Here is a 25,592-nt window from a genome sequence, read left to right as displayed (position 1 = left end):
GAAGTAAAAATCAGTAAATGAAAAGAAGACTAGAATTGTTGTAAAAAATTCGCAATATTAATGAACCTTAAGTTGCCAACTTCCTCTGGATCTTCCACTGATAGCCAATTATCTAGCCCAAATGGCCACCAACCTAAGCACCCACTTCCTTCCATGCTTGGAATGGGACCTGGTTAACCTGATACTTGTGTGATTTGATTTACCCAATCGCATGCAATGCGATAGCAGCGAAAGTTGTTCAATAGTAATTGGCTTAATTATGAGCACAATCTACATAGAAACTCGAAATTAAATTCGAAATTAGCGAAAAGCCATATCCACATTATATAAAAACGCGAAAAATGAATTTTTCGAATGCCATTGCGAGGGGCCAAGTTTTCTCAGTTCGTTTTTCCACCTGCTTTTTGGTGGTAATGTCTTCATTCGTGTTACACATCAAAAAAAAAATAAATAAAAAAATAAAATGATAAAAGTCGAAGAGAGTTGGCCAAACTAAGGCCATGAAACCCAGACGAAATCTCTTTCAAGTTAATCTCGAATTTTGGGTCTGTTTCAAAAGCCAGCGACACCGAGTAAAATGAAGCCAAGTCGGTGCGCTTTAAATTGGCTCATTTTTCCTTATTTGTTCACAAAAGACATTTAACCAATTTGCTCTGCAACGAAGCTTGCTTGATATTACGTCAATATATTTGGCTTAATTTTCGGTTTTCTTTGTTTGGTCTACATTTTAGTGTTTATTATTGGATGATTAAAGTCAAATAAATCAAGGCAGGCTGCCCAAATTTATTTATTTGAAAGCTGGGCGATATTTGGTATCATTGCTCGTTAATTGCCGTGATAAAATGGAATTTATTGTACCGATAGCTCGTATTTCCTCATCCACTCACAAGTGCTCGAATTAAATAAGGGATTACAACAATTAACCTACAAATATCTACAAATAAATAAAATAAATTTCGTTTTAAAAAACACTACAGCAGTTTAATTTAGTCAATGCAAGCACAATTAATGTGGCCAACGAACGTGGCTTAAAACCGAGCAAAAAGTGTAGCAGCTGCCATTGTGTTGCTATTGCTATTGCCGTTTATTGTCAAAGCGGTTAAGCGACATGCCACCAAAAATGATTGACAATCACTTTACAAACTGTTTTCATTGCAGCCGGGAGTTGCAAGAAAAACAACGCGCACACTGAGAGAAACGAGGCCCACAATCGGACGGCCAGCACTTCCCCATTTTGGCAGCCAGCAACCAACCAGTTGCATATGAAAGTAAAAGTAAAGCGTGCACATGCAGCGTATAATAAATATATATATACAAACTGCATTTAAATGCATTGCAGACTGGCTGAGGCCGCTGGAGACTATATGTTTTATATATATGTATGTTTTCTACACACAAAACAAACAAAAGGCGAGCCGGTGCGAAGACAGCCACACCGGTTGTGAATGCAGACACCGCTCAGACAACTATACCCATATTATGTGCATATAAGTCCATATATACGATATATATATACCCGCTAATGAAATGCGTTCAAAAAGGCCGAAACGATGCCCAGATGCTGATAAACCAGCTGAAAACCAAGCCAGGCTCAAGCTCAAAAATAACCCAAAACTTCATTTCGAAGACATGACATCATATATATGTATGTATGCTGCATAATCTTCTTGCTCGGGATTTAAATTGACTAAACAGAATTTCTTTGAATATTCGACTCGTGACTCAAAGGTTTTGCTCTGGGAATTCTTTGCGACAGTGAATTTATTTCTTTGGCCTTCAGAGATTTTACGGACACATTCGTGTTTTGTTTAGAAAACATAAATTGAAATTAGGGATAAAATAAGTAGCTTAAGAGTCGCATTTTTATTTCATAATAAAAAACAGATTCTTTTTTCTTGGAGTTATAACATTCTACGGAAGTTTTAGTTTAGGGTTTGACTTGTGTATTTGTATAGTTATAAAGTTGGGATGCACAGAGGATACTTTTAAATAAATAAAATGTAATTATATGAAATTATTATATTATATTATTAAATGTAATTATTCTTATATAAATTATGGATATAAAAAAATAAATGTTTACTTTTTAAACTTAACTTTTACGCCTAGAACAGTCAATTTCTCACTGCATTTACTACTTTATTTTGGCGAGAGAACTTTAAATGTTTAAAATAAATAAACATAAACCAAGACGCTGACACCCTGACTTGTCAATCATGGTCCATTTGACCCTGACCATGACTGCAGAGCGCAGATCTTCTCACGATCGTTTGAGTTGGAAAATCGCGGTTTTTCGGTGTTGCAAAAGCCATTAAATTGATGCATGTATAACATGACACCACGCTCGATAATAATTATTAAAAATGTCTGCCTTTTGGCGAATGGCTTGTGAAAGTTTTTCGCACAGGAAGCTGGCCGCGATTTATGCAACAATTTATTGGACATTGTTGTTTCTGGCACTCTCTCATGCAAATTGTGCGGAGCTCAAGGCCTTTGCGACAAAGTCGTCGACTGCATACAAAATCCGAAAATGTGATTCACATTTCGGCTCATGTGATACGCTTGCAAAAAGCTGCCGATCGACCTTCGCCAGGCGAAAACGTCACCGAAAACGTGTGTTCGAGAAAAATCAACTTGACATTTTATTAGTTTCAAGACGGCACCGGATACTAAGTGAACTATTTAGCATTTGGCCGGCGTGGAGAATTACCCCAATCGTTTTGGGTAACTGAAGTGACTCATTAGATCGGCATTTTTGAAGCGTCAGCCGAAACACCATTAATTTTGACCAACTTGTACGGCCACCAGACGCTCAATTTAACGCTTAATTGTTTACAAAACGGCATGGCCACTTCGATGTAATTAATAATTATTAAATATTTATATAAACGTTGTGGGTATGTGGGCTTCAGTCGTAGCTTATGTATATGCTGGCCCACTTCAAAGTCATCGAATCACGGGCTATAAAATTAATAAGCACTTTAGAATGGCCAAACGAGAGATTGTGAATCTCGAGAGCAATAAAAACACACGAAGGCGAAACTCAAACGCAGCGAAAAGATCAAGTTGAAGACCAATGAAAATGCAAAGATACAAAATACAATAAAAATAGAAATAAAACGGCCTTGAAAAGTATTTAGCAGCGAATATCTTATTCAAATGATACCAAATGCATATTATTCATTTAAATAAACGAATTTATACTTCGCACAAGTGGCATCTTAGAATTGGTTAACTGTAGCAACCATTGAGCAACAAAATCCCGTATTTTCCCACTACGTATATGCGTAAAATTTAGATCCGCTTAGACTTCAGTCATTTTTTACTAGACAACCCGCAGTTCGATGTCGTCACACGGTGCGTATACGCAATTAGGCATGCACGAGTGAACTTGGCCCCCAAGTGAAGTCGATTCACTGATCATTTGTTCGACTTTAATTGCGACGATTGTTGCAGCCATTTGGCAAACTAACTGATAAGCGTTTAATTTGATTATCAGTGGCCGGCGTCTAGTTTGCATCGAAATTTATTAAGTGTTAAAGGTCGAATAGCTGCTTCGTTGTGGGCCATGGCCTGGGTGTAGCAATTTGGCCTCTTAATTAAGCCGAACAAGTTTGTTGTCTAAGTCTTTTGTTTTAGAACTAAACTCAACTCACTCACAGGCTACTCTCTGTTTAGCCCGCTTTTTTAATTGTGAGCCCCATTGACATTTAGCGGATAGCTGGTCGTTCCGAGAGAGGCGCAAATCATAATCTAATCGAAGTGCCGGTCGCGGGCCAAAGCTGATCAGCCAGATCGACCACGAGCGGCAGCTGCTGGACAAGAATGCCAAACCGCTCCGCTGAAGGCAGTCCACTTTTAAGAACGGCACGCAATCAGACTGAGGCAACAATAGCCGGCTTTTGTTGCTATATTCTCGATTCCATGCCATTGCGACCGAAACGGGGTTATCTGCTCACTGAAAGAGGTTGTAAGAACCAACTTGTATACTTGTATAGGCAAATAAATCATTCGATTTGCTGAAGAATAAATTAAAATATTTTTGGCCAGAGAAGCTGGGAACATGAAAAGAAGGAAACTACAAGATAAGAGATTTATGTTTAGGAAACTATGCCATTTATCAGCGTTTTCTTATCAAAAAAAGAAAGCATAATTTGAATGTTTGCAATACATTTTTTTAAAATACAACTTTAAGAATATAAAAGATTTGTATTTGTATGAACATAATTTCCATTTAATGGGTGCCTCCCTCCCATTCTTCTGCATTTTAAATGTAATATTATTTATTTATTTTTCAATATCACTTTTTATTTTCATTTATATTATTTTCGCAATAATAAACTTTCAGCTCAAAGAGCAAGCCACTTAAAAACGATTAATCCCGATCATATAGAGCATTAAACTCCACACATTCCTCATTCCAATATTGGCTTTCTTTTTTGTGCACACATTTTTTTGTCGGCTGCCTCTTGTGATTCTGTTATTAATTTATTAATAGTTTTTGCTGCGAAACCCGTTGTCGTTGCTCTATTGGCTGGTCATGGGATTTTGTTTATCATGAAAATTCTAAATGGCATGCTCATGTCATTCGCTAATTTTTTATGGCCTTTAAAAGCCAGGCTGCAAAGCAAGTTCGCCGCTCACGTCGCTCAGCAAAGACCTTGACTTTCTTTTTAGTAAATGAGACATTTCTCCAACACCGCCTGGCTACAATTAGTTGGCCATAAAAAAGTAAGGGCTCGAGTTGACAAACTCCAGCGTTACAATGCGCATTTTGAAAGCAAAACTGTTTGCTTGTGTATAGAAAGTCTAAGTCTGCGCGTTGACAGTGCGTTTTGTTGACTCACTCAGCCGCGATTTCTGCGAGATTTGCTATCTTGAGTAATTTCACTTGCTGGCATGCAAATTTCGGTGCTATTACAGCCGCTGGTCAAGCAGAATCGATTGCAGAACGCGGCGGATATCCATTTCAGGCGGCCACAAAGGCTGTCTTTAACAATCTGAACTCCGCGATATTCTGCTTTTGTTCAAGCCGGAACAATGGCGAATCAATTAAAGCTTGCCGCCAGGCCAGCCAACTTTTGTCTGCCTTCCGCCTGTACATTTATCACTTATGGATCGCGCACTTTGCGCAGACGCAGGTAACTAGTTTTCACTGCAGACATACAGCCACCGCCACCACCACCTAAAACACACATTTCAAGGCAATAAAATATGTTTGTCCATGTAATTCTGCAGCGTCTGGAAGTGCACTTCGGCGCGTGTGTCTGCGCCAAATGCATTTCCATTTCCATTTGGTTTTGTTTGGCTCGGTCTCTGTTTATTTTGAGTCTCCGTGGGGAATGTTGACCGTGCATGTCATTCGCGTTTAGTTTTGAAAGTTGTTTGCTTCCTGCTGCTGCACGTCGCGTCGGTTTGGCCATTTTAATTAAAAACACATCACCTCCTGAGGCTGCTATGGCAATTTTTATGCAAAGTGCGTTTCCCACTGCTAAGCTGCTCGATAAACGCTCGAATGATATTTATTTAGCAACGTTTCGCTGCAGCGCACATTTCATACTGAAAGTTAAATGTAACATAGGAATAAGCGGCAGCAAAAAGGAAATCAATCAATACAAAACCACTTCAGCCGCTCTTGGCCCAGTTTGTGCGTTCAAACGAGACCAATGAGTGGCCATTTGCACTTGAAAGTGCATATAATAGGCAGGCAAGTGAAAAAGGATGCGAGAGAAACCGATTGGTAAAGACAATAATAAGGGTTTGCGGATTTTATTGTCAGAGTAATGATTTTGAATCAATTTAATTTGCGCGCCCATTTGGTATTTTAATACTAAAAACAAGTCCCGTTTCTTAATTCTGATCTGGCAACGCCAAGCTTGTACACTTTCAAAAGTGCGAAAAAACATATGTTCGCTGCATTCTTGTTGAGTTGCATTTTAAATAGTCAAATAAACTTGCAAAATTGATAGCTTGTTAATCAAATTAACCCAAAATGGCTAGCACTTCTCGCGCAGCTAGGAGCCAGAATGCCACCCTCTCGCAGGCATCTCAACAACCCGTTCATGTGGTCGACGCCAAGGTTCGCGCCATTCTAAACTACATCCTTGATCATACCGCCCAGAAGATTCCCATAAAGGACAAGGATTTGTTGGCGGTGGCTGGGGACAAGAGCGAACTGAGGAGCCGCCTGCCGCTGGTCACTAATCTGCTGGCCGAAAGATTCGGTATAGTGCTAACCCCACTGGACGCGACCTCCAAGACGTTAATCTGCACTGCGGAGGAGCCGGTGGCCTCCATTCACGAGCTGACGCCGGCTCAACGCCCGCAGTTCACGCTGCTGTATATCATTCTCATGTACATCTTCCTGCGCGGCAACCGCATCGAGGACTCGAAACTGTACGCTATGCTGGAGATGCTCAACATCTTTCCCGACGAGGAACATGGCTACTTCGGCGCCAATCTGCGCAAACAGATCGAGGAGACATTTGTGAGACAACAGTATCTGAAGCGGGAACGCTCACAGCTCAGTGCTTACGACGATCCCAAGACTTTCTTCCTTTGGGGACCACGTGCCAAGGCGGAGTTCACTTTCGAGCAAATGGTGCAATTCGCCTCCAAGCTGCTCAATCAGCATCCCAAGGCCTTCGAGCATCACCTCTCCATGGCCCAAGAAGGGCTAAACGCGGAGCAGTAGATTGTCCGCCTTCTAAGTTAATTTACTGAATTTAATCTAACAAATTTAAAACCAAATAATATATGTATCAGCAAAAAAAGATCGTTTAAAAACAGCACGTCTTTTCTATTTACTTAAAACTATACTTAACAACGGAAGCAGAGACCCGACTCTAATACTTTGCATAGTCTGTGTCCATTATGAGCTTGCCATCCTTGTCCTTCAAACGAACGCGCCCGTTGGAGTAGCGCGTCTCGTGGCTGCCATCGGGATACACTAGCTTCACAGTGCCGTCCGGATACTCCCTGCGCTTGTTTAGTTTGGTATGAATCTCCTTTTGGCCATTGGGCAGATTGAGAATTTTGTCACCATTGCGGAGCTGCACTAGATGGGTTCCATCCGCGTAACGCCACTCCTCCAGTTTCTCCGTATCGCTGGGATCCACAATCTTAATGCTGTTGTTGGGAAAGTGAATCTCGACAGTGCCGTCCTTGCGGCGATGTTCCGTCTGCCCGTTGGGAAACTCGAGTATTTCCAAACCATCTAGGTAGGAGGTGTGCCAAGTGTTGGTCTCAGCGTAGTAATACTTCACTGTGCCTTCCCTGATGTTAGTTTCCTTGATATCCTTGTTGAAATAAAGCATGCGCACGTTCATGCCATCGGCGCTAATCTTTTTCAGATTGCCGTTTGGGTACCAAATGTCCTTGCTGCCATCCTCATTCGTAATCTCCCGCTTAAAGTCACTGCTGGAGTTGGCAGCCGGTGGAGGGGTATCAACTTTCGCAGCGGTCACGGGCGGCTGAACTTCCTCCGCTTCCGCAGAACTACTAGAGGCGTAGCTCTCATCTAGAGCATATGGTCCCTTCTTATTCCTGCCCAGTGAGCGACTCCGACTTCTCACTTGGGCACTGCCGCTACTCTGACGACGGTTGTGCGGCTCTCGCTGCTTGGCAGGCTTACCAGCAGTGCCGTCCAGAGACTGGGTGCGCCGACCGTTCTCATCGAGGATATCGGACATCGTGGCGGAAGGTAACTAAAAGAAGACATTGCTTACATTACGATATACACACAAACAACGTCAGATTGTACTCACCACTTTGGGGGCAAGACGGGCTATGTTTCGATTGATCTCCTGCAGCATCTTGCTGTTGTTTTCGCGCCCAATCTTGACCAGCTCTTGCTCTAGGCGCTTGTTCTCCCTGCGCAGCAGCTCGATCTCGTCACGGTAGTTTCGCTGCTCCTTCTCACTGGCCCGCAGTTGAGCGCGGAGTCGTGCCTGTGCCGAGACATGCGCCTGCTCCTTTTGCTTCAGCTGAAGCTGCAGTGCCTCCACTTCCTGCTTCAAGGCGGCTATCTCCTTCTTTTCCTTGCTGTTTGCATTGCTCTTGTGGAGACGCATTTGCTGCTCGAACTTGCGCCGTTCCTCCTCGATCTTCATGCGCTCGTCGTGCAGATAAATTTCAGCTTGAATCTTTTCGTCATGGACGCGTTCCATGGCCTCCATGTGATCCTGTGTGCACTTTGCCTTCTCCAATTCGTGCTGCTGCCTCAGGCGGAGGAGTTGGGCATTCTGTTCCTTGAAGGTGGCTATCTCTGTCTCCAGCTCTTCGAGGCGACAGCGAACGAGATTGGCCTTCTCCTGAAGATCTTTGGTTATGGGTTCCTCCGACTGCTGGCTGGGACTTGACTTCTTCTTCTGTTCCAATGCCTGGAAGAGGGCGGACTTGAACTGTTCGAAAAGCTGAATATTGGAGCCGTCGTTGAGACTGGTTGCATCGGAGTACTCGTGCGTGTCATTGGAGTCGGAGAAACGCACTCGCACTTGGGTATTCCCCACCTGGATGGGTGTCATTGTGAGGGTCTGATCGCTGGACGGTTCGTTGTCCTCCTCGTCCTCCTCCTGCAGTTCCTGTACCAGCACCTGGTCCACCTGCGGCTGCAATCGCATCTGACGCACCTGCTGTGTGACTACAATGTGGTCAGAGTCATCGGCTATTCGGCGTCGCTGATCTTTGCGCGCCATAAAAGTTCGAATGCAGCTGGAATTCATATCAATGTTTCCCTCAGTGGCCTTCTGCTCGAGCAGCTCGAATATGCTTACATTGCTGTCATCCTCCACTCGGATTTGAGCAGAGCGTCTTTGGATTTGCGCTGGCTTTATACTCTGTGTGTCCAGCACCTTAGCCCAGCAAACTCCTGTCATGGGACTGGCCTCCGAGGAGGCTTCATCATCGGCATGAGTGGTTTGTCCCGCCCTGCTCTTCTGCTCTACAAAACGAACTCTGGGCGAGATGCTCGAGGCAGTAGTGGAGGACGCGTAGGAAGACTTTAGATCTGGAGTGGAACTGCAGGCGTTCTTGCCGATTAGCATCTGCTGAAAGCGCTGCTCGTTGAGATCGAGCTGTGCTGGGGGTTTGGTTGCTGGTGGAGGCGCAGGATTGGGAGGTGACTTGTGTTTCTTGAGAATACCCTTTTTCGTTTGAGGCGTGCGGAACTGAGGGTGGGCATTAGCGAACTTGTATCGCGGCAGGTTTTCCAGGCGCAGCTGGTCGGGATTGATCTTGAACCGCTGCTTTAGGCCTTCGCCGCGACGCAGAAAGGGACGTTTGGGCTTGGCCGGCTGGGGATCAGCCATTGGAATCTCTGGCTCGTGGTCGTCCGGATCCGCCGCAAGTCGCGGCATTTGTATAGAGTGCTCCTCGTCCCACTCCTCCAACACACTGTTTTCGCGGCTTTCCGTCTCCTGGTGTAGCAGTCCCAGCATTTTGTACATATTGCGTTGCTCCAAGCCGAGCAAAACGCGCTGATTGGACTGCCGCTCCTGCAGCAGCCGCTTCTGCTCGTCCTGCCAACGACTAAGCGCCGCCAGCCGCTGCGCGATGGCCTCCTGGCTCAGAGGCATTCCAACAGGACTTCCGCCAGCCTCCTGCATGCTTTTTTATTCGTTCCTAAAATCGCAATTTTGTTTAGACGCCGTACGCGTAGGGGAATTTAAAATTACGGCAGCAGTTGTCCAACACTGCACGGGTGGCAACTCTGTGGTCAGGGATGGCGGTATACATGCGTTTTGATTAGATTTAATTTTTTATTTAAAATAAAATATTGTACATTTTCTTAAGCAATATGAAAAATTGTTTTTTTTTTCAATCCTGATCCCCTTCCTCCAGTTCATCAAAGTCCTTAACGTTCACGTCTGCATCCTCGCCGTACTGCAAGATATTGTCAATTTGCAGCAGAAGATCGCCCACGCTCTCCTCGTCCTGGGAATCCAACGGGAAAAATCTCACCAAACTGTAAGTAAATAATAAACATCAATATTTATAATTTTTATTTATATTTTTTGAATTTATTTATAATTTTTGAACGTCACAAAAATAACCGATTTTGACAAGTGGCAACGCCACCGCATAGTTCGCAACCCTCGTATCCCACACAAAAGCATTTTTCGACGCGTCGCAAAAGAAAATGTGCTTGTGCAATTGAAATCGAGTGAAAAAAACCAAAAATAAACCCTATTAGTGCATCAAACTGCAACAAATCAGTGCGTTTCCGGTAAATGGCCGGCGCTTGCAAAAAGGCGCGCAAATAGTGAGCTGACGAAATACCACCAAAAATCCCAACCAACAAATCCCAGGCAGCCAGCCACTAAAAAAATCGCCTAATTTACGATACAAAACACTTTTCGAGGGCAAATCGAAAAACGCTGAATTCCGGGCTCGGGCCAAACAGCGCACCAATTCAAAAATGGAGACGCCCGTCGAGGAGCACGGCATGGACCTGTCCAAGGTGTCCGTGGTGCGCTCCGCCAAGGGCGTGGATATGCTTTGCGTGGACGACTATCTGTACCACTTCGATCGCATCGGGCGGAACAACACCTACCGATGGCTGTGCAACAGGCGCAAGGACAAGTCCACTCCCTGCAAGTCCCGCATCTGCACCATGCTGCCCGATCCGCTGGACAAGACGCGCCACGTCGTCGTGGACGTCGTTCTGGCCCACATCCACCCGCGCTGCAGCGATCACGAGGTCAACAAGGTGGCCCAGCGCAAGCGGCTCTCCGTAATGATGATGAACGACGCATACAGCACCACCCAGCCGAAGAGAGCACGCCTGTACGAGCGCGCCAACGCCGGCATGAATCCGCCGGAGTTCATCTACGGAAGCATCGACTCCTCCACCGTGGAGGCCTCGTTCCAGTTGGACTTTGAGGTACGGCCCCAGGCCAACTGTACCTGGCCCATGCCCCTGAATACTGAACTCAACTATTTATTTAGAATCTAGCTGCTTCTCTTTTTCAGAAAGAGCATTGATATTAATATTGATTCATATTTCGGTAACATTTGATAACGTGAAAATATTAATTTGCTCACTTTAGTAATGAGAAATGGTTTCCCGCCAATTTGGTTTTTTGTTTTTATTTTCCTATTTGCAAGACCAACGGCTAGACCGTTAGAAGGACAATAAATACCAAAGCTTAATCATTTATGATTCAAAAAATACCATAAATCTCCACACCGAAACTAAATGTTAGGGATTTTTTTTAAAAATAGGAACCAATCATTTTTATAACCTACTAAATAAATTTAAATAGGATTCCCATGAAGTAGAGATTTTAGTTCATAAACAATTTTACAGCACAAAATTAACTTACATGGAATCTTTTTCCGCAGGACAAGGACCGTGTGTACATGCTACGGCGCCGCGATGGCCGCGTGATGGTCTGCATCGATGGGCATCTGTACTACCTGGCCGGGAAGTCCTACAAGGGCGACATATTCCGATGGACCTGTGTGCGCAAGCGTGACATTGAGTGCACGGCCAGGATCTGCACGGAGGCGACTTTGGCGGGAGCACATCGCCTGCATGCCGTCGACACGGATGCGCACATTCATCCGCACTACTCGGCCGCCAAGCTGATGCACATGTTTTCGAAGCACCAAATCGTGTTGGTGGAGGACGAAAATACCTCGGATGTGCTGGCAGAGTGCCCCAATCTCGAGTACTTCGATCCGGAAAACACCTTCGACACAGCTCAGCGGGGCGATGACTTGGAATCCATAATAATCGAGGAGTGCGAGGATAACTACGATATATACATGAGAACGGACGGGAGCCAAGGTGAAGGGATTCAAGGCAACGAAGAGCTCGAGAGCCAGGAAGGGGACGACGAGTCTTCGCTGCTGGACCCGAAAATACACCACAGCTCCAAGTGGCCAGCGGCATTCGACGTAATTGCCAACTATCTGCCGCCGCCGAGCCACAATCCGCTCACGGAGACCGACTTGACCAAGTTCACATTTCTTCCCTCGGCCAAGGGTCGTAAGGTGCTGTGCTTGAGTCAGCACCTGTTCCACTTCGACTCGCAAAGCAGGTCCAACGGCCACATGTTCTTCACATGCATAAACCGACGCGACAAGGCCAACACTTGTCACGTCCGCATTACCCTAGACCCGCTTGAAAACGGACCAGTAGTGCTTCGTATCAATGGGGAGCACACGCACGATCCAGATATAAAAGAAATTGCTCGCCGGCTTAAGCAGCAGGCCAAGCTGGATCAGGACAATGCGCACAAGCTGCAAAAGATCGAGCACGCTGAAGAGATTAGTTTCGAAAGCGACGAGGGTTCGGCCAGCCAGGGAGGCGATACCTTCGAGGCGGAGAACAGCGTCGACGAAAGCTACGAGCCCATTGACACGCGTAATGTGGTTATGAAGAAGGTGATTAGCATCGATGGCGCCATCAAAATGGAACCAGAATCGAAAGCGAACATGATAGTGCAGTACCTTAAGGACGGAGCGAACAACATAAGCGCCAAGATCGAGATACTGCCCGACGCACTAGATGAGCTCGAACCACACGCTGCTTATGCATCCACGCCTTTGCCGAAAGTTCGACAGCCGCAGATCACCAATATACGTAGACGACGCGATGTAGCAGAGCCAGCGAAGGGCGCCCAGCCGGACATGGACCTCTCAAAGATTTGTACCCTGAGATCTGCCAAGGGGCACGAACTGCTGTGCGTCGATGGCTATATATACCACGCCAAGAACCGCGGCGTCATCTCGCGCAACTATTGGGTGTGCATCAAAAGCCGCGATCCGGACATCAATTGCAAGAGCCGCATCTCGACGGCCACCCAAAAGGATGGCTCTATTCGTGTGCTCCGTGTTTACAACAGTCACAGCCATCCTTTCAGCGAGGACGACATCAAGCGGAGGCTGTACAACGAGATCAACAAGAAGAATAACAAGAACCTAAAGTTTCGGCCGCTGCACTTCATCGGCAAATCGTTGGATCAGATTCAGCAGGAGTTCGGTGATTTGGCCATCGAGCGCCTGAATGTGTCTAACATCAGCAGCGACATTGTGGTTCACAAGAAGCCTCGAATTAGCGGCAGTAATAACAGCAGATCCGTGTCCCAAAGAGCGGATTCTCACCATGAGGACGATGATGTTGTTATCGTGGAGGAAGAGTACCAGGAGCAAGAGGAAGGCGTCGAAATGACCATGGAAGGCGATCAACAATACGTGGATGTGGACAACACAGATGGCATCATTGAGGTTGTCGAGGAAGTAGCCGATGAAATGGAAGGCTACGGCTCTATTGTGTATGTATACCAACCAGTAAGAAAGAATTCAGGTTCATAAACATAGCAATTTTCCTCAAGAGAAACATAACATTCTTTTTTAAAAAACATACGTGCATGAATAAAAACAATAGGATAGAACTTTTGGCACACTTAGAATGCCTCGATTCACAAATGCTAGTAAAAGTGGTCAAATCATCTTTTGTGCCCATAATGCGACATTATAAAGAACTTGTGACCTTTAAGGGTCGACAAATCAGGCAGAGTATTTGTGAACCTATGTCAGCATAATGTCTTTCAAACGCAAAACTAGTTTTGAATGTCATTGAAATGAACACCTGCAATATCTGGCAAGTTGATTCAGCACATCAGTATGGTTTGAAAGCTGCTCGAGAGTACAACATTAACTGTGGGTTTGTTATTATTCAGTATTTTAAATATTTCTTAAAAAGCCCAGAAATTCTTTGACAGAATTTTTGCGATAGACTGAAACAGCAGCAGCAATATTTAAACTAAAAATAGATATATAGTATATAGACACTAGAGGCAAATTGCTTTCACTTTTAAGCTACAAGCAAACCGGTCGAACAAGAGACAAATACACAAAACTAACGATCGCTTTGTACCCACAGACCCATATACACCATGAAACTCTACGCCGTATCCGATGGGCCGCCTTCCCTGGCCGTTCGCATGTGCCTGAAGGCCTTGGATATACAATATCAACTGATCAACGTGGACTTCTGTGCCATGGAACATCGCTCTGAGGAGTACTCGAAGGTATGTGCATATGGAGCCCTGCATTTGATTTTGAAGCCATTAAAATTGGAAATGCATTGCAGATTAATCCGCAAAAGGAGATACCCGTGCTGGACGACGACGGTTTCTATCTATCGGAGAGCATTGCCATTATGCAATACCTCTGCGACAAGTACGCGCCGGATTCAACGCTGTATCCGCAGGACGTCAATGTGAGAGCAGTGATCAATCAGCGGCTATGCTTTAACATGGGGTTCTACTACGCCCCCATATCCGCCCACAGCATGGCGCCCATTTTCTTCGACTACAAACGTACGCCCATGTCGCTGAAGAAGGTGCAGAACGCACTTGAGGTGTTCGAAACCTATTTGGAGCGACTGGGCACTAAGTACGCGGCAGGCGACAACATAACCATTGCAGACTTCGCTCTCATTTCGGCCACGATCTGCTTGGAGGCAATCAACTTTGACTTGCAGCAGTATCCGTTGGTGAACAAGTGGTACGAAACCTTCAAGGTGGAATACCCGCAGCTGTGGGAGATCGCCAATAGCGGCATGCAGGAGATAAGTGCGTTTGAGCAGAACCCACCGGATCTGTCACACATGGAGCACCCATTCCATCCGACGCGCAAGTCTAAGGGCCTGAAGTAGTAGATTGTAGTTTTAAGACTAGGACCCTGCCAGCAAGGGAAGTGAAAAACGTTCTCCTTTTAATTCTTGTGAAATATTCGATATATATATATAAAGATATGAATATATATTTATATAATTTTATATTAATATAATACTAATAACATAATTATATAATAATATATAATTATAGCTTGTTTTGCTTTCCAAATTGACATGACCATAATAAAAATAAGAATAAGGGTAAAAAGAATGGTACCCAGAAATGTAAGAATAGTATTAAAATTTGCCCTCAAAATTTTCTGCGGTTGAAATTGCAAGACGAACGTGAGGTCAAGCTTAAATTTTTTTTCAACAGAGTACATATTTCCATTATTTTTGTCTTATTAGAAAATATTATCATATCCTGCTAACAATTTGAAGTTGTTTTATAGCAAGAAACTCTTTAATCAAGCTTGTTTATTATTATAAGAACTATTCAACCTGTGTTTATCATTTAAAATAAAACGTTTAGATAAAACCAAAAATGCGTTTCATTTAAAATGATTTAATTGAAAAATCTGCTGATAAAAAACCCACGGATTTTAATAAAACCATGATGTTGATAATATAAGAGGACTAAATCGGAAATATTAACAACCACGAACTAGTCGACATTTTTGTACAACAATACATACAAAAGTCTCTCTTCAAATAAAATGTAGCTTTTTTAAGAAATCAAAATAAACAAAATATTTTAGACTTTGTAATTTCAGTAAAATCCACTCCGCTACCACCGATTTAAGTATCAATTAATTATAATTAATGAGCTCACCTGAAATCCTCAATTAGCGCGCCAATAGCCTGCGTAAGCTTTGCATATTTCTCGCCAAAACCAGTCCCGATGGTCAGCTCCCCCATCAGACTGTGGGCATCCGGTTCCAGGTACATCTCCAGCTGCTTCCGCGCATCGCTGCTCAGCAGATCCACTTTGGTCAGCACGTTGACGTGCGGCTGCTCCATGTTGGCCATCACACTGAGTGCGGCCATGGTGCCGGAAATGAACTTAGCGCCGTCCACCATGAACTGCGAGTCCAAGCAGAAGACGACGCATGTGCGGAAGTTCCAGGACTCGAGCAGTTCCACCAGCTGCCTGCCCATCTTCAGGTGAGTGAACAGCTCGATCTGGCCGGGCATGTCGAACAGGATGTAGTCATCGTCCGGCTCGCCCACCATCAGCTCGTTCTCGCCGCCGCAGAGCTGATCCTTCAGCCACTCCTGGTTCTCGATCAAGAACTCCAGGCAGAAGATTAGGCCGCCGTTCGGTCCGTAGTGCAGCTCCTCGTCCTCCATGGCATCGTCCAGGTGGATCAGATCGCGAATGTCGGTCAGCGGGTTGTAGGTGAAGTGCTCCGCCGCCGGATCGAGGTTCACCACCTGGATATTTCTCTTGCAGTCCATCGCATATTGCTGCATTAAGCTGCAGTACGTCGACTGGGGAGAATTTCGTTTGTTAGATTAATGGAACGCACCGGCTGCCGTTTTTGTGGACATACCTTGCCACTGCCTGCCGGGCCCACAATTATTTGGGCGAACCGCATAATAATGAAGTCGTAAGTGATAAGTTACTTTCAGAACTTAAATTCCTCAACAAAACAAATTCTAATGTGAAACATAGCGTGCGCCAGCTGTAGTGCTGCACAACGTATAAACTTAGCACCATTAACATTCGCCTCGAATAGGTTGGCAGCACTACATGTGGCCCGCCAAGAATTCAAAATTCAAACAGCATTAGGTACGCGAAAAGTATGCTCAACCTTATAAAATGAAATCATACAATAAATAGAAAGAATTATAAGGAAGTAGCTCCATTTAAGTTTGTTTGTAAGCTCTTTTTTATTTAGATTTATTTTCCTTTAAATATGCCTTAATTTCTATATTATTGAAAACAAAATAAAATACTTGGAACTTCTTTAAAAACAATAATCACACATTTTTGTAATTCTAAAACAGATGATCATACTATGATTTGATGATTCAATTTAAGTAAACAGTTTATTGCTCCGAAAAAATTATGAGTTATAAAAGATAAAGGTCCGAAAACTTAGTAAGCAGAGAGAGCACCGAGACTATAAAAGGGGCAGACCATACACTTCCACTGTTTTTATTTTGAAATTATTGCTGTTGAAATACTCAAGCATGGCACCCAGTTTGGAAAAGGTTCGCTAACAAATCTTTGATAAATTAAATAAATAAAACTATTACAAAACTACAGCAAAGTTATGCGGAACTAATGGAGAACATGAAACTGTGCGAGGCGGAAAGGATATACGCGCTATCGAACAGTGTCGGAAGAATCCTGGATGACGCGGAGGCCCGAAAGGTCCTAAGGCACTTCATGATGAGCGAAAAGAAGTCCATGCAGTGCGTGGACGTCTATGAGAAGTGCGCCGAGTTTCTTGGGGGGCACCCGAAGTACGAGTCCTGCGACTTTAAGGTCCTGGCCCGACTGGGATTGCCCCCCCATCTGGAACAGCGCCTATGTTATCGATTAAACAATGGTGATCCCATTTCCATCTGCCTCTGCCTTAAAAATATCCAGGCGGAATGTCTCAGTGAGGTGGCCGAGTCCTTTAGCGACTTCAAGGAATCTATCACAAAAACTCGGATGAATCTTAAACATAAGCAACTAGGATAAGTAAAGAAGAAACATGATATTATATGATATTAAAAACACAAACATTTTTAAACTATCGTTTTTGACTTTTCAACATACTTTAATAAATGATATGTTGATAAAAAAGCGCATAAATTTATTTCATATTAGTAATTGCTTTTAGAAAATGTTGATATGGTCACAATATATTAGAGCAAATAAATATTAGATAATAATAAACGAGTTGCAGATACGGCAGAAGGAATGCGACTGTTTCCGAGGTTGCTCACTTCCGTCACGCCTTTCTGACGAAAAAGTTCTATTATTCAGAATATTTAAATATTTATTGCAGAACCGAGTTTTACGAAGGCTGAGTGGGCTTGGTCGAAATTATTAAAAAAAAAGTGTTTTTTAGTTGAGAATAGCAGCTTTGATCGGTTTGTGGTCGACAAGTTTAGGGTTAGTTGAATCATCATAGCTAAGTATCAGCTTTTCAAAGCAAAAAACTGCACGTTGACACCTGTTACATACTTTTTAATTGCATTAGTTCCTTATGAAAAGAATAAAAAGTACCCAATATGATAAATCAATCAGTTAAAGTGAGCTAAAATAAGTGTTGTGGTTCATGACAGCATGGCTTGATTTTCAATTTCTCAGGTACATAACTGAATCGGATAATTCTAGGAATTTTCGAAGATATTTTTAGATTCACACTTTTAAGACTTTAGAAGCTTTCACGTTTTTGCACGTGCTTTTTTAAATCTCTATCCATTCATATTGTTTACTAATAAAGTCATAACTATATTGCTTATCTTTAAAGCCCGATTCAGCATCATGGTGACATTTGTTGTGGCCACTCACCCCTTGTGAGCAACTTATCAGATTTTGATAACGCGACACAGCTGTCGCCGCCGACGGTAAATTAAATCTCTGACCACAACAATCCAAACGGAGGGCATACATTTACATACGATCGAATTGACATATCAACTCGGATGATCGACTCCCAATCGCAGGTTCAATCACGTCATCACTGAAACACCCCTGCCACGAGCTAATCCTAATTGCAGATAAACATCTCGATTGCTCGGCCAAACGGACAACATCTGCCCGTCGCGAACATTTGACAGTCGTAATGATGTTTTAAATGGCACGCTCGCACCGCCAAGTAAACGCTTAAAAATAATAATTTCCCATTTTTTAACGAAATTCCGTTCGGCGTGTGGGCATGCATGTCAAAAGACCGGAAATAATTTTCTAGTCGCAGTGCCCTGTAAACTGCAGAGTACACTTAAAAAAAATATTGAACAATGGAAAATATACTAGAATATTTGAAAAAATAGGGCACGAAAAAAAAACTAATAGTAAGTAAAATATAAATAGGAATATGTTGTAGTCCTCTTATATGTGTGCAAAATATATATATTTTTCAGAGACTTTTATAAGCACTTTTATCGTAAAATACAATTATATTTGTATTGAAATACTGATAAGGAAACTTAAATTTGGCAAAGTTAATTTTTTTTGCTGAAGTTAAACAATAATATAGTACTTTTTCTGAGTGTACTGCTTTTACCCACCCCCACGGGCAAGAATAAACTGCACTTGTACTTTGTGATATTTGTCTGTTCGGCGTTTGTCCCTCTTTTTTTTAATGATATCGGGAATCGCGGGGTGCAGAGGCCACGAGGACAACCAGGACAAGCAGGACCAGGTGTTCGATGCACACTCGTGCTGATAACTATATAATTTATCCTCAAATTGTTCCTTTTGCCCTCGGCGCTTGAACTGCAATTAGATTTAGTTGGAGTAGATTGGGTAGATTTGTGTGAAATGTTTATTCGATTTAAACTAAACCACTATGTATAACATTTAGATATTAGCGAACTTAGAGCAATTAAATACCACAGAACATGTTTTCTTCATATAATTATTAAGTTGGTTAATATGTGTTAGATGCCAGGACTAGCAAGGCTTGACTAGTAGGATTTCCACTGAATCTCAATCTCTGTGACTCGTTTCAGGACTTTGCCACGCCAGCGGCGAGTCCTGCGAGACTCACATGCCACTGCCGCTGCTGAAGATGCTGGCCGCAGCTCCAGGATCCGACATATCCGCTCCACTTCCGCTGAAGTCGTCGCTGCTCTGGTTGCTGTTTTGATTCTGATTCGAGTTGCTGTTGTTGTACAGCGGCAGGGGCTGCGAGTGGGGTCCCCGTGGATCCTCCGGTGTCCAGGTCCTGGCGTAGAGCTTACTGCCCGGATATCGGTCACCCTTGCGGTACCAGGACAACGAGTGCGCCACGCCGCCAGCTGCAATTGGTAGGTAAATCGTGGTTAGCAAACATTGCGCTCTATCGAATACGTATAAAAATAGGCAAAAAATCACAAATGAATAGTTTAGAATCCCAGTTTTTGTATCTTTTAAATGTTTGCAGCTCCATAGTTGGGTTTTTCTTATTCTTTTTAGGCAGCAGTTCGTACACTTAGAGCAGAAACCGTTCTCAACGATCTTGATTTGAGAATTTCGATCTCAAAATCTAGCCAAGATCGAATCATGCTTAGCATACTCAGATCGAGATTGAATCATTCGCAGATTCTCTCTCATCCCGTTAGTGTCTCTCTTTCATTTTTTCAGCCTTCCTCTCACGTCTGAAAATATTAACATTGAGATCGTTTTCGTCTCGAAATCAAGAGCGTTTCTTCTCATTCTCACGAGAATAACTATGCCACTTAGTATGCTAATCACAAACTATCTCGTTATTTTTCGTTCTCAATTTTTCTGAATGTGAGTTATGCCTACGAAGGATAAGCAATTAGACTTTGGAAACCAAAACATGCCCCATTAAGATGGTATTACGATACTCGAACTAAGTTATTCAAATTTAATTGCTATCTTTTCAGCACTTCAGCACTAATTCAATGCCTTTAAATCAACTCATAAGATCAAATTGCTATTGTTTTTGCTGTTGCTATGGCCATTTTCAACTTATAGCTATTATCAATGTTATCAGTGGTCCACAAACTGCAAGCACTCCCCTTTTGAAAGTCAAGCGCCGCCCAAACAATTAAAACTGTTGCCAAAAACTGAGCAAATGCCATTAGCGACCGCATTACGGGTCCATCGTCGACGCTGGGCAAACAAATATACGGAAAAGGGTTGATTCCTGGGTTTGCCCCGCTTGTTGTTGCAGCTGCCACCCCGCTGCGCCCCGCCATTTGCCTTGGACAAATAAACTCACAGCGCAGACCTAGCCGGAATCCTTATCCGCCACCCTCCTCCTGCTCCTGCTCCTGCGACCACATCCAATCAGAACCAACATACCACCCAGTCGGGCAATTTGTAGCTCTCGCTGTTTTCGAGTGCCGCATGCGGGTGTTGCTCAAATATGCATGCCCCGGCCACTTCCGGCGCAGTTTCCGCATCTTTGCAAGTTGGTGTGAACATATGCCAGGCGCGTGGCGAAAATGCCCAACTCCTCGTCCTCCTCCGCCTCCTGCCAGCCATTTAAGTGGGCGTATCGTGGAGATGGCGTTGTGGTGCCTTCTCCCCATGCCCGCAAAACTTTCGTTGGATTTCTTTCTGTCTCTCTGTGTTTTTCTGCAACATTTTTAATGCCCGTTAAGCATGAAAACGCTTTCGCCATCAGCATGGCCATCTCCCCGCTTCCCCCTCCTGACCCGGTCGCCCTCCATTTGGCCTTTAAGGGGGACGCCGACAGCGCCATCTGCTGGAGTGTAACGAATTTCCCACGCTATGATTATGTCGATTGGGCATTGTTGTTACTCTTATTGTTACTATTTGGTTCGGCTCGGATCGACTGGGTCCCGCCCACCCCCGATTGGACTGACTCCCCTTGTCAGGGGGTTGAGGAGCTGGAATCGGGCAAGGTGTATGGTGTATGGTATATGGTATATGGCATGGTGTGGAATGGTGTGCATGCGGCACTTTATCAGGTAGACACAAATTACACATCAGAGCTTGCATGTTCATTTTGTCAGGATCAAATCGAAAATACTGATAAATGAGGGTAGGAGGTAATAATAAATATAACCATAAGACTGTTTACTAGTTAATCTAACCATTTTTAAGGAACTTAAACCAACTATGTGACTTGGGAGAAACTTTTAGGATTTATTATCATATCATGCAGCACCTGAAGGGTCTAGAGACTATATGGTATCATCTTTTTAAGTACCATAATTTAGAAAACAGATAACACTTCACCCCATTTAAATTATCCCATATATTTGAATTCCCATAGCTGTAATTTGTAATACAAATCACCTTACTGATGGGCTTCTCTGCATTCTAAAACCAGTTCGAATTCAACTTTAACCAGTTCAAATTCATGTTGTGACATGGATGAATAAAAAAAAATTGTTTAAAAAAAACAGTGACATTTTTTAAGGACTATACATAACACTCAATAAGCAACGTCACCCCTTTCTCACCCCAAAACCCCAAATCGACACCCTTTCGGTTTTCCAAGTGGTCTGTCTATTAGCTATGCAGATGCCTTCCAAGGATCGCAAAGCCCAGGATCTCACCGCTGGCTGCAGTGTCATACATTTTGAATAGGAAAATTATTAACCAAAAAACCGTGACCAAAGCAACTTTTATGAGCAGGAACACCCTAATCCAGGCCATTGTATCCAGGGTGCCACATCCGCATCCGTACTCTCACATCCTCGATGATCGATGCGACGGCAATGAGCAAAACAATTTTCCTCGACTGGCAGTCACGCAAAGCCCGCAATGCGAACCCAGAACCCCGCGCGAAAAGTGTGAAAATTCTAATTAGTTACACTTAGGCAGACACGGCAGACCCAAAATCGTTGGCAGGATGCAGCCCAGCATCCCCCGTTCAGGAGTCCCATTCATCGCGACTCGCTACCATTCCAGCGATAACCTTTGAATGAGGCCAGTGCCCCGGATGAATTATGTTATTAAATGTGTACCAGGTCCGCTGACCATCCGCCCACCTAAACGCTACATGGCATTTGATTGATTGACAACTCACTGCGATCCTTGAGGATAATTTTCTTGGGCGGCTCCTTCTGGTAGTTACGCTGCAGACTTAGGCCCGGCTCGTTGCCGTTCTTGTCCTTCTTGACCATCTCGCTGAGGAAGGTTATGTAGCTTATGGCCAGCTTGAGGGTGTCCACCTGCGGAGAACCCGAATTTAAGTGGTTACGCTTGAGATATTAAAGTCTATAGACCTATGCATTGTGATAAGTTATAAGACTATGAATAAAACAACAACTTCTGATGTTCCATATCAGGAATATAAGATTATAGGAATGTACTATATATGGTACCTTGCTTAGTCGCTTCTCGTAGGGCAGCGTGGGAATGTGGGTGCGCAGACCCTCGAACGCCTCGTTGATGCTCTGCATCCGGCGGCGCTCGCGGAGATTGGCCGCCTGCCGCTGCTGGGCCATTTGGGAGGCGCACTTCAAGCGCCGGGGCTTGTGGCTCCTCCGGCTGAATGGGGAGAAGCTGGAGTGGATTAGTGAGGCTCGAGGACGCAAATTAACCCCAAACTTACGTCTTCTCGGTGTTCTCCTGGTCGCTGTTGAACCCACTGCTATAGGCATCGTCCTCGTCATCGCTCTCCGAGCTGTGCTCGTCCCCGAAAAAGTAGTCGGAGCTGGAGGTGGAGGCGTTGGTGGCCTGCGATCCCTCGAAGAAGTGGCGCGCCATCGTGGCCTCCAAGTCGAAATTGTCCATGGAAAACATGGTAAATCTGTTGCGCTTCTGTTTGTCTGCCTAATTGCCAGCTAAGTGCATAACGGTAAAGCTAACACTTCCGATCCGCTGATTGGCGACGCGTGACCAGCACGTGCCACAAGGTTCGTGATTCTGGAGGGGGTGTAGCAGGCTGAACAAGTGAAACGCGTGTTCTTCGTCCTTGACTTTTGCCTCTCTGTGAAAGAGTATTTAATATTTCGGGGTGTTACTTCCTCTTGCTGAACTTATTCAGTTGCTGATATATCGGTAATAAACATGTTCAACACACTTTTGATTAGATAAGATAGATAAGGATTTTGTGGCTAATAGATATAAAATGTATCATTTACATGGATATGAATCTAATTTACTATCGAAGTGGTAAACATAATAAACGAAGATAAGATATAAATGATGTGCTACAATTTCAGATTACAGGCAGATTACCAAAATCCTATAAGTTTCAATAAATATATTTAAATAAAGCTGCAATTCTTATAAAGGGTTTAAAATCATAAAACAGATTAATAGCCAAAGTTCTGTTCAATAGCTTATTGAGATAAATTTAAAACTGATACTCTTTTTTTTCCGCTTTTATTGTGTATTCCAATGTGTTTTTATATTTATTAATTTATTATCACAAAAACGATAAATTTCCATTAAAAATGTTATAATTCTAACATGTTTTTAAAGCCAGTTCTTCATTTTGTAACTTACCTAAAGCCTCAGGAGTTTTCAGGAGTTATAATCCTCTGACTAGACTTGTTTCCAATAAATCCTAAGATCTCTCAACTTCTACGAAATGGTTCACTACAGTAAACTTTCGAATTGCACATCACCTAAGCAGTAAACACTCCGCACTCGCGAACCAACTATAATATATGAATTTCCCAGTGGCCAACACCCCAGTAATCCTTATAGATGCAACCGTACCGCGCACTCTGACATCGAAACGCGCCGTGTTGCGAACTCTCTGACTGCCGGGAAGCGAATGCCTGAGCCTGGAACTTCCACAGGACCTGTCTGATAAGAATGGTGCGCCGAGGGGTGGAAGTGTGCTATCCTGCAATGGCGGTGCCACATCAAAAGGTACAGCCAAAGGGGCGGCGCCGAAGTTGCCAAGCTTCCACCAATCACAGAGCTCGGCGAGCTGAAAGTTTTTGCCGCGCAGGGTTGCATTTCGGGGTGTGATAAGCTTATTAAGTTTGTCCAGGGGCTGGGGTGAGGTGGAGACTTTGATTTTCAGGCCGTGCTCTATGCCACATTCACATTGTGAGCGCATTCAATTGTTTTTTGATTCGAGCGCTCGTTTATCTGTTTAAGCGGAATTATTGCCCAAGTGCTTGACAATGGAAGGTGTTGATGTTTGATGTAGTAGACAAGTGTTTCCCCGGGAGGCGGAGGTGCACCAAAAGGGGTTGGGCCGGCAGCTGCACAAGTTCCGCAGTGATGTGCGGGAATAAGGATCACGCTTGTGCGCTGTTCCCATGGCCTGGATTACTTGGTACCACTCCTAAGTCTAATTAATGATTTGTTTCAACCAAGAGGAGCTCAGCAAATATGGTAAAAAGTACACTGAATAGTTTGCCCCATAAGGAACTGCCGGCGGAATTTGTCAACCAGCATAATTTTTAAGCATTAGCAGAGCACAAATTCAAATATTTGCACTGTCTAGGATTTCCTCTTTGCCTTTTTTTTTCGAAACAACTCCATTAAAAGCCGATTGCACTATGTACTGCATATTTTTCGGGGCTCAAGAGAGACAAGGGTGTCAAAATATTATACACTCCACGAAATAAATGTACATCAAATTATACAAAAATGTTTTTGAAATTTTATAGGATTTTTTTTTGATATATTTTAAAGGTTTTATAATATTTTGTGCTCTTTCAAATAATGTTTTTTAAATTATTTGGAATCTTCATCTAGTACTCTTAATTAGGATCCTTAGACGAGTTGGTCACGGTATGTCCATCTGTCTGTCCGTATATCTGTCCGTCCGTATGAAAGCTGCGATCTTGGAGTAATTAACGGGTATCTGATAGTCGATGAAACCAACCGTTGCGTTCTCTGTTGCTTTGAACAGTCTTTTAGACTAAGATGAAGTGTCTTTTCAACGCATTTCTTTTTAACAAACATTTTAATTTATTTTTTTTCTGTGTATCCCCGAGTATGCTGCCATCCCCCGATGCGCTGCCGTGCTCATCCTCGTCCTGCTTCTCGGTGAAACTCTGTTTGTTTGTTGTCCTTTTTCCTGCGCCTGTCCTGTCTGTTGTTGCCTCATCATCAGACAACCTCACTAAGGCTACCATGATAAACAAATTGTTGTGCCTTCGCCAGGAGCCGGCCGCCTACCCCCAATCCTTCGCCTTTGTTTCAGCGTTGTTATCGTTGCCGGCGCTGCTCGTTTTGTGCAGCTGTATAAACAAATTAGTTTTCAATTTTATCAAGTTGTCTCGCTGTGGTAAATTGTGGGCTGAAAGCTTTGAGGTTTTTACGGCAGATCACAGCCACGATAGTTAAATTATTGCCACGTTAAAAAAATCACATTATTTTACCAATTCACTACATTTAAAG

The 25,592-nt window shown here is 43.6% G+C and overlaps 6 protein-coding genes across 8 annotated transcripts; 3 read left to right on the top strand and 3 right to left on the bottom strand.

The window, feature by feature from the left end:
- Positions 1 to 5,848: 5,848 nt before the first annotated feature.
- On the top strand, positions 5,849 to 6,788 carry LOC6727054 (MAGE-like protein 2). The gene has a single exon (XM_002102415.4). It carries the CDS (start codon positions 5,993 to 5,995, stop codon positions 6,692 to 6,694), a length of 702 nt encoding a protein of 233 aa, XP_002102451.1. The 5' UTR covers positions 5,849 to 5,992; the 3' UTR covers positions 6,695 to 6,788.
- LOC6727053 (centromere protein J) lies at positions 6,779 to 9,708 on the bottom strand. The gene is made up of 2 exons (XM_002102414.4): positions 7,767 to 9,708; positions 6,779 to 7,706 (listed from the first exon to the last, which is right to left on the bottom strand). The coding sequence occupies exons 1-2, from the start codon at positions 9,603 to 9,605 to the stop codon at positions 6,846 to 6,848; spliced, it is 2,700 nt and encodes an 899-aa protein (XP_002102450.1). The 5' UTR covers positions 9,606 to 9,708; the 3' UTR covers positions 6,779 to 6,845.
- A 36-nt stretch (positions 9,709 to 9,744) lies between these two features.
- On the bottom strand, positions 9,745 to 16,348 carry LOC6727051 (GPN-loop GTPase 3). Its single transcript, XM_002102412.4, has 3 exons — positions 16,183 to 16,348; positions 15,462 to 16,120; positions 9,745 to 9,964 (listed from the first exon to the last, which is right to left on the bottom strand). The coding sequence occupies exons 1-3, from the start codon at positions 16,225 to 16,227 to the stop codon at positions 9,817 to 9,819; spliced, it is 852 nt and encodes a 283-aa protein (XP_002102448.1). The 5' UTR covers positions 16,228 to 16,348; the 3' UTR covers positions 9,745 to 9,816.
- LOC6727052 (glutathione S-transferase 1-1) lies at positions 10,062 to 15,174 on the top strand. Of its 3 annotated transcripts, XM_002102413.4 has the most exons (4): positions 10,062 to 10,882; positions 11,344 to 13,280; positions 13,892 to 14,039; positions 14,102 to 15,174. In XM_002102413.4, exons 1-4 carry the CDS (start codon positions 10,418 to 10,420, stop codon positions 14,666 to 14,668), a joined length of 3,117 nt encoding a protein of 1,038 aa, XP_002102449.1. In that variant the 5' UTR covers positions 10,062 to 10,417; the 3' UTR covers positions 14,669 to 15,174. The 3 variants fall into 3 exon arrangements, with proteins under 3 accessions (XP_002102449.1, XP_039151689.1, XP_039151690.1); XM_039295755.2 differs by lacking the exons at positions 10,062 to 10,882; positions 11,344 to 13,280 and adding an exon at positions 13,575 to 13,672; XM_039295756.2 differs by lacking the exons at positions 10,062 to 10,882; positions 11,344 to 13,280 and adding an exon at positions 13,649 to 13,668.
- Positions 16,349 to 16,689: 341 nt separating the features above from the next.
- On the top strand, positions 16,690 to 17,392 carry LOC6727050. Its single transcript, XM_002102411.4, has 2 exons — positions 16,690 to 16,846; positions 16,902 to 17,392. Exons 1-2 carry the CDS (start codon positions 16,826 to 16,828, stop codon positions 17,322 to 17,324), a joined length of 444 nt encoding a protein of 147 aa, XP_002102447.1. The 5' UTR covers positions 16,690 to 16,825; the 3' UTR covers positions 17,325 to 17,392.
- A 1,709-nt stretch (positions 17,393 to 19,101) lies between these two features.
- On the bottom strand, positions 19,102 to 24,032 carry LOC6727049 (pancreas transcription factor 1 subunit alpha). The gene is made up of 5 exons (XM_016176233.3): positions 23,733 to 24,032; positions 22,834 to 23,211; positions 22,604 to 22,769; positions 22,306 to 22,450; positions 19,102 to 19,594 (listed from the first exon to the last, which is right to left on the bottom strand). The coding sequence occupies exons 2-5, from the start codon at positions 23,022 to 23,024 to the stop codon at positions 19,341 to 19,343; spliced, it is 756 nt and encodes a 251-aa protein (XP_016033536.1). The 5' UTR covers positions 23,025 to 23,211; positions 23,733 to 24,032; the 3' UTR covers positions 19,102 to 19,340.
- Positions 24,033 to 25,592: the final 1,560 nt, after the last annotated feature.

This window comes from Drosophila simulans, chromosome 3R, assembly GCF_016746395.2.
Source record: "Drosophila simulans strain w501 chromosome 3R, Prin_Dsim_3.1, whole genome shotgun sequence".
NCBI classification, from domain to species: domain Eukaryota; kingdom Metazoa; phylum Arthropoda; class Insecta; order Diptera; family Drosophilidae; genus Drosophila; species Drosophila simulans.
The sequence above is the reverse complement of the archived record's forward strand: the minus strand, read 5'-3'. Positions and strand labels throughout refer to the sequence as shown.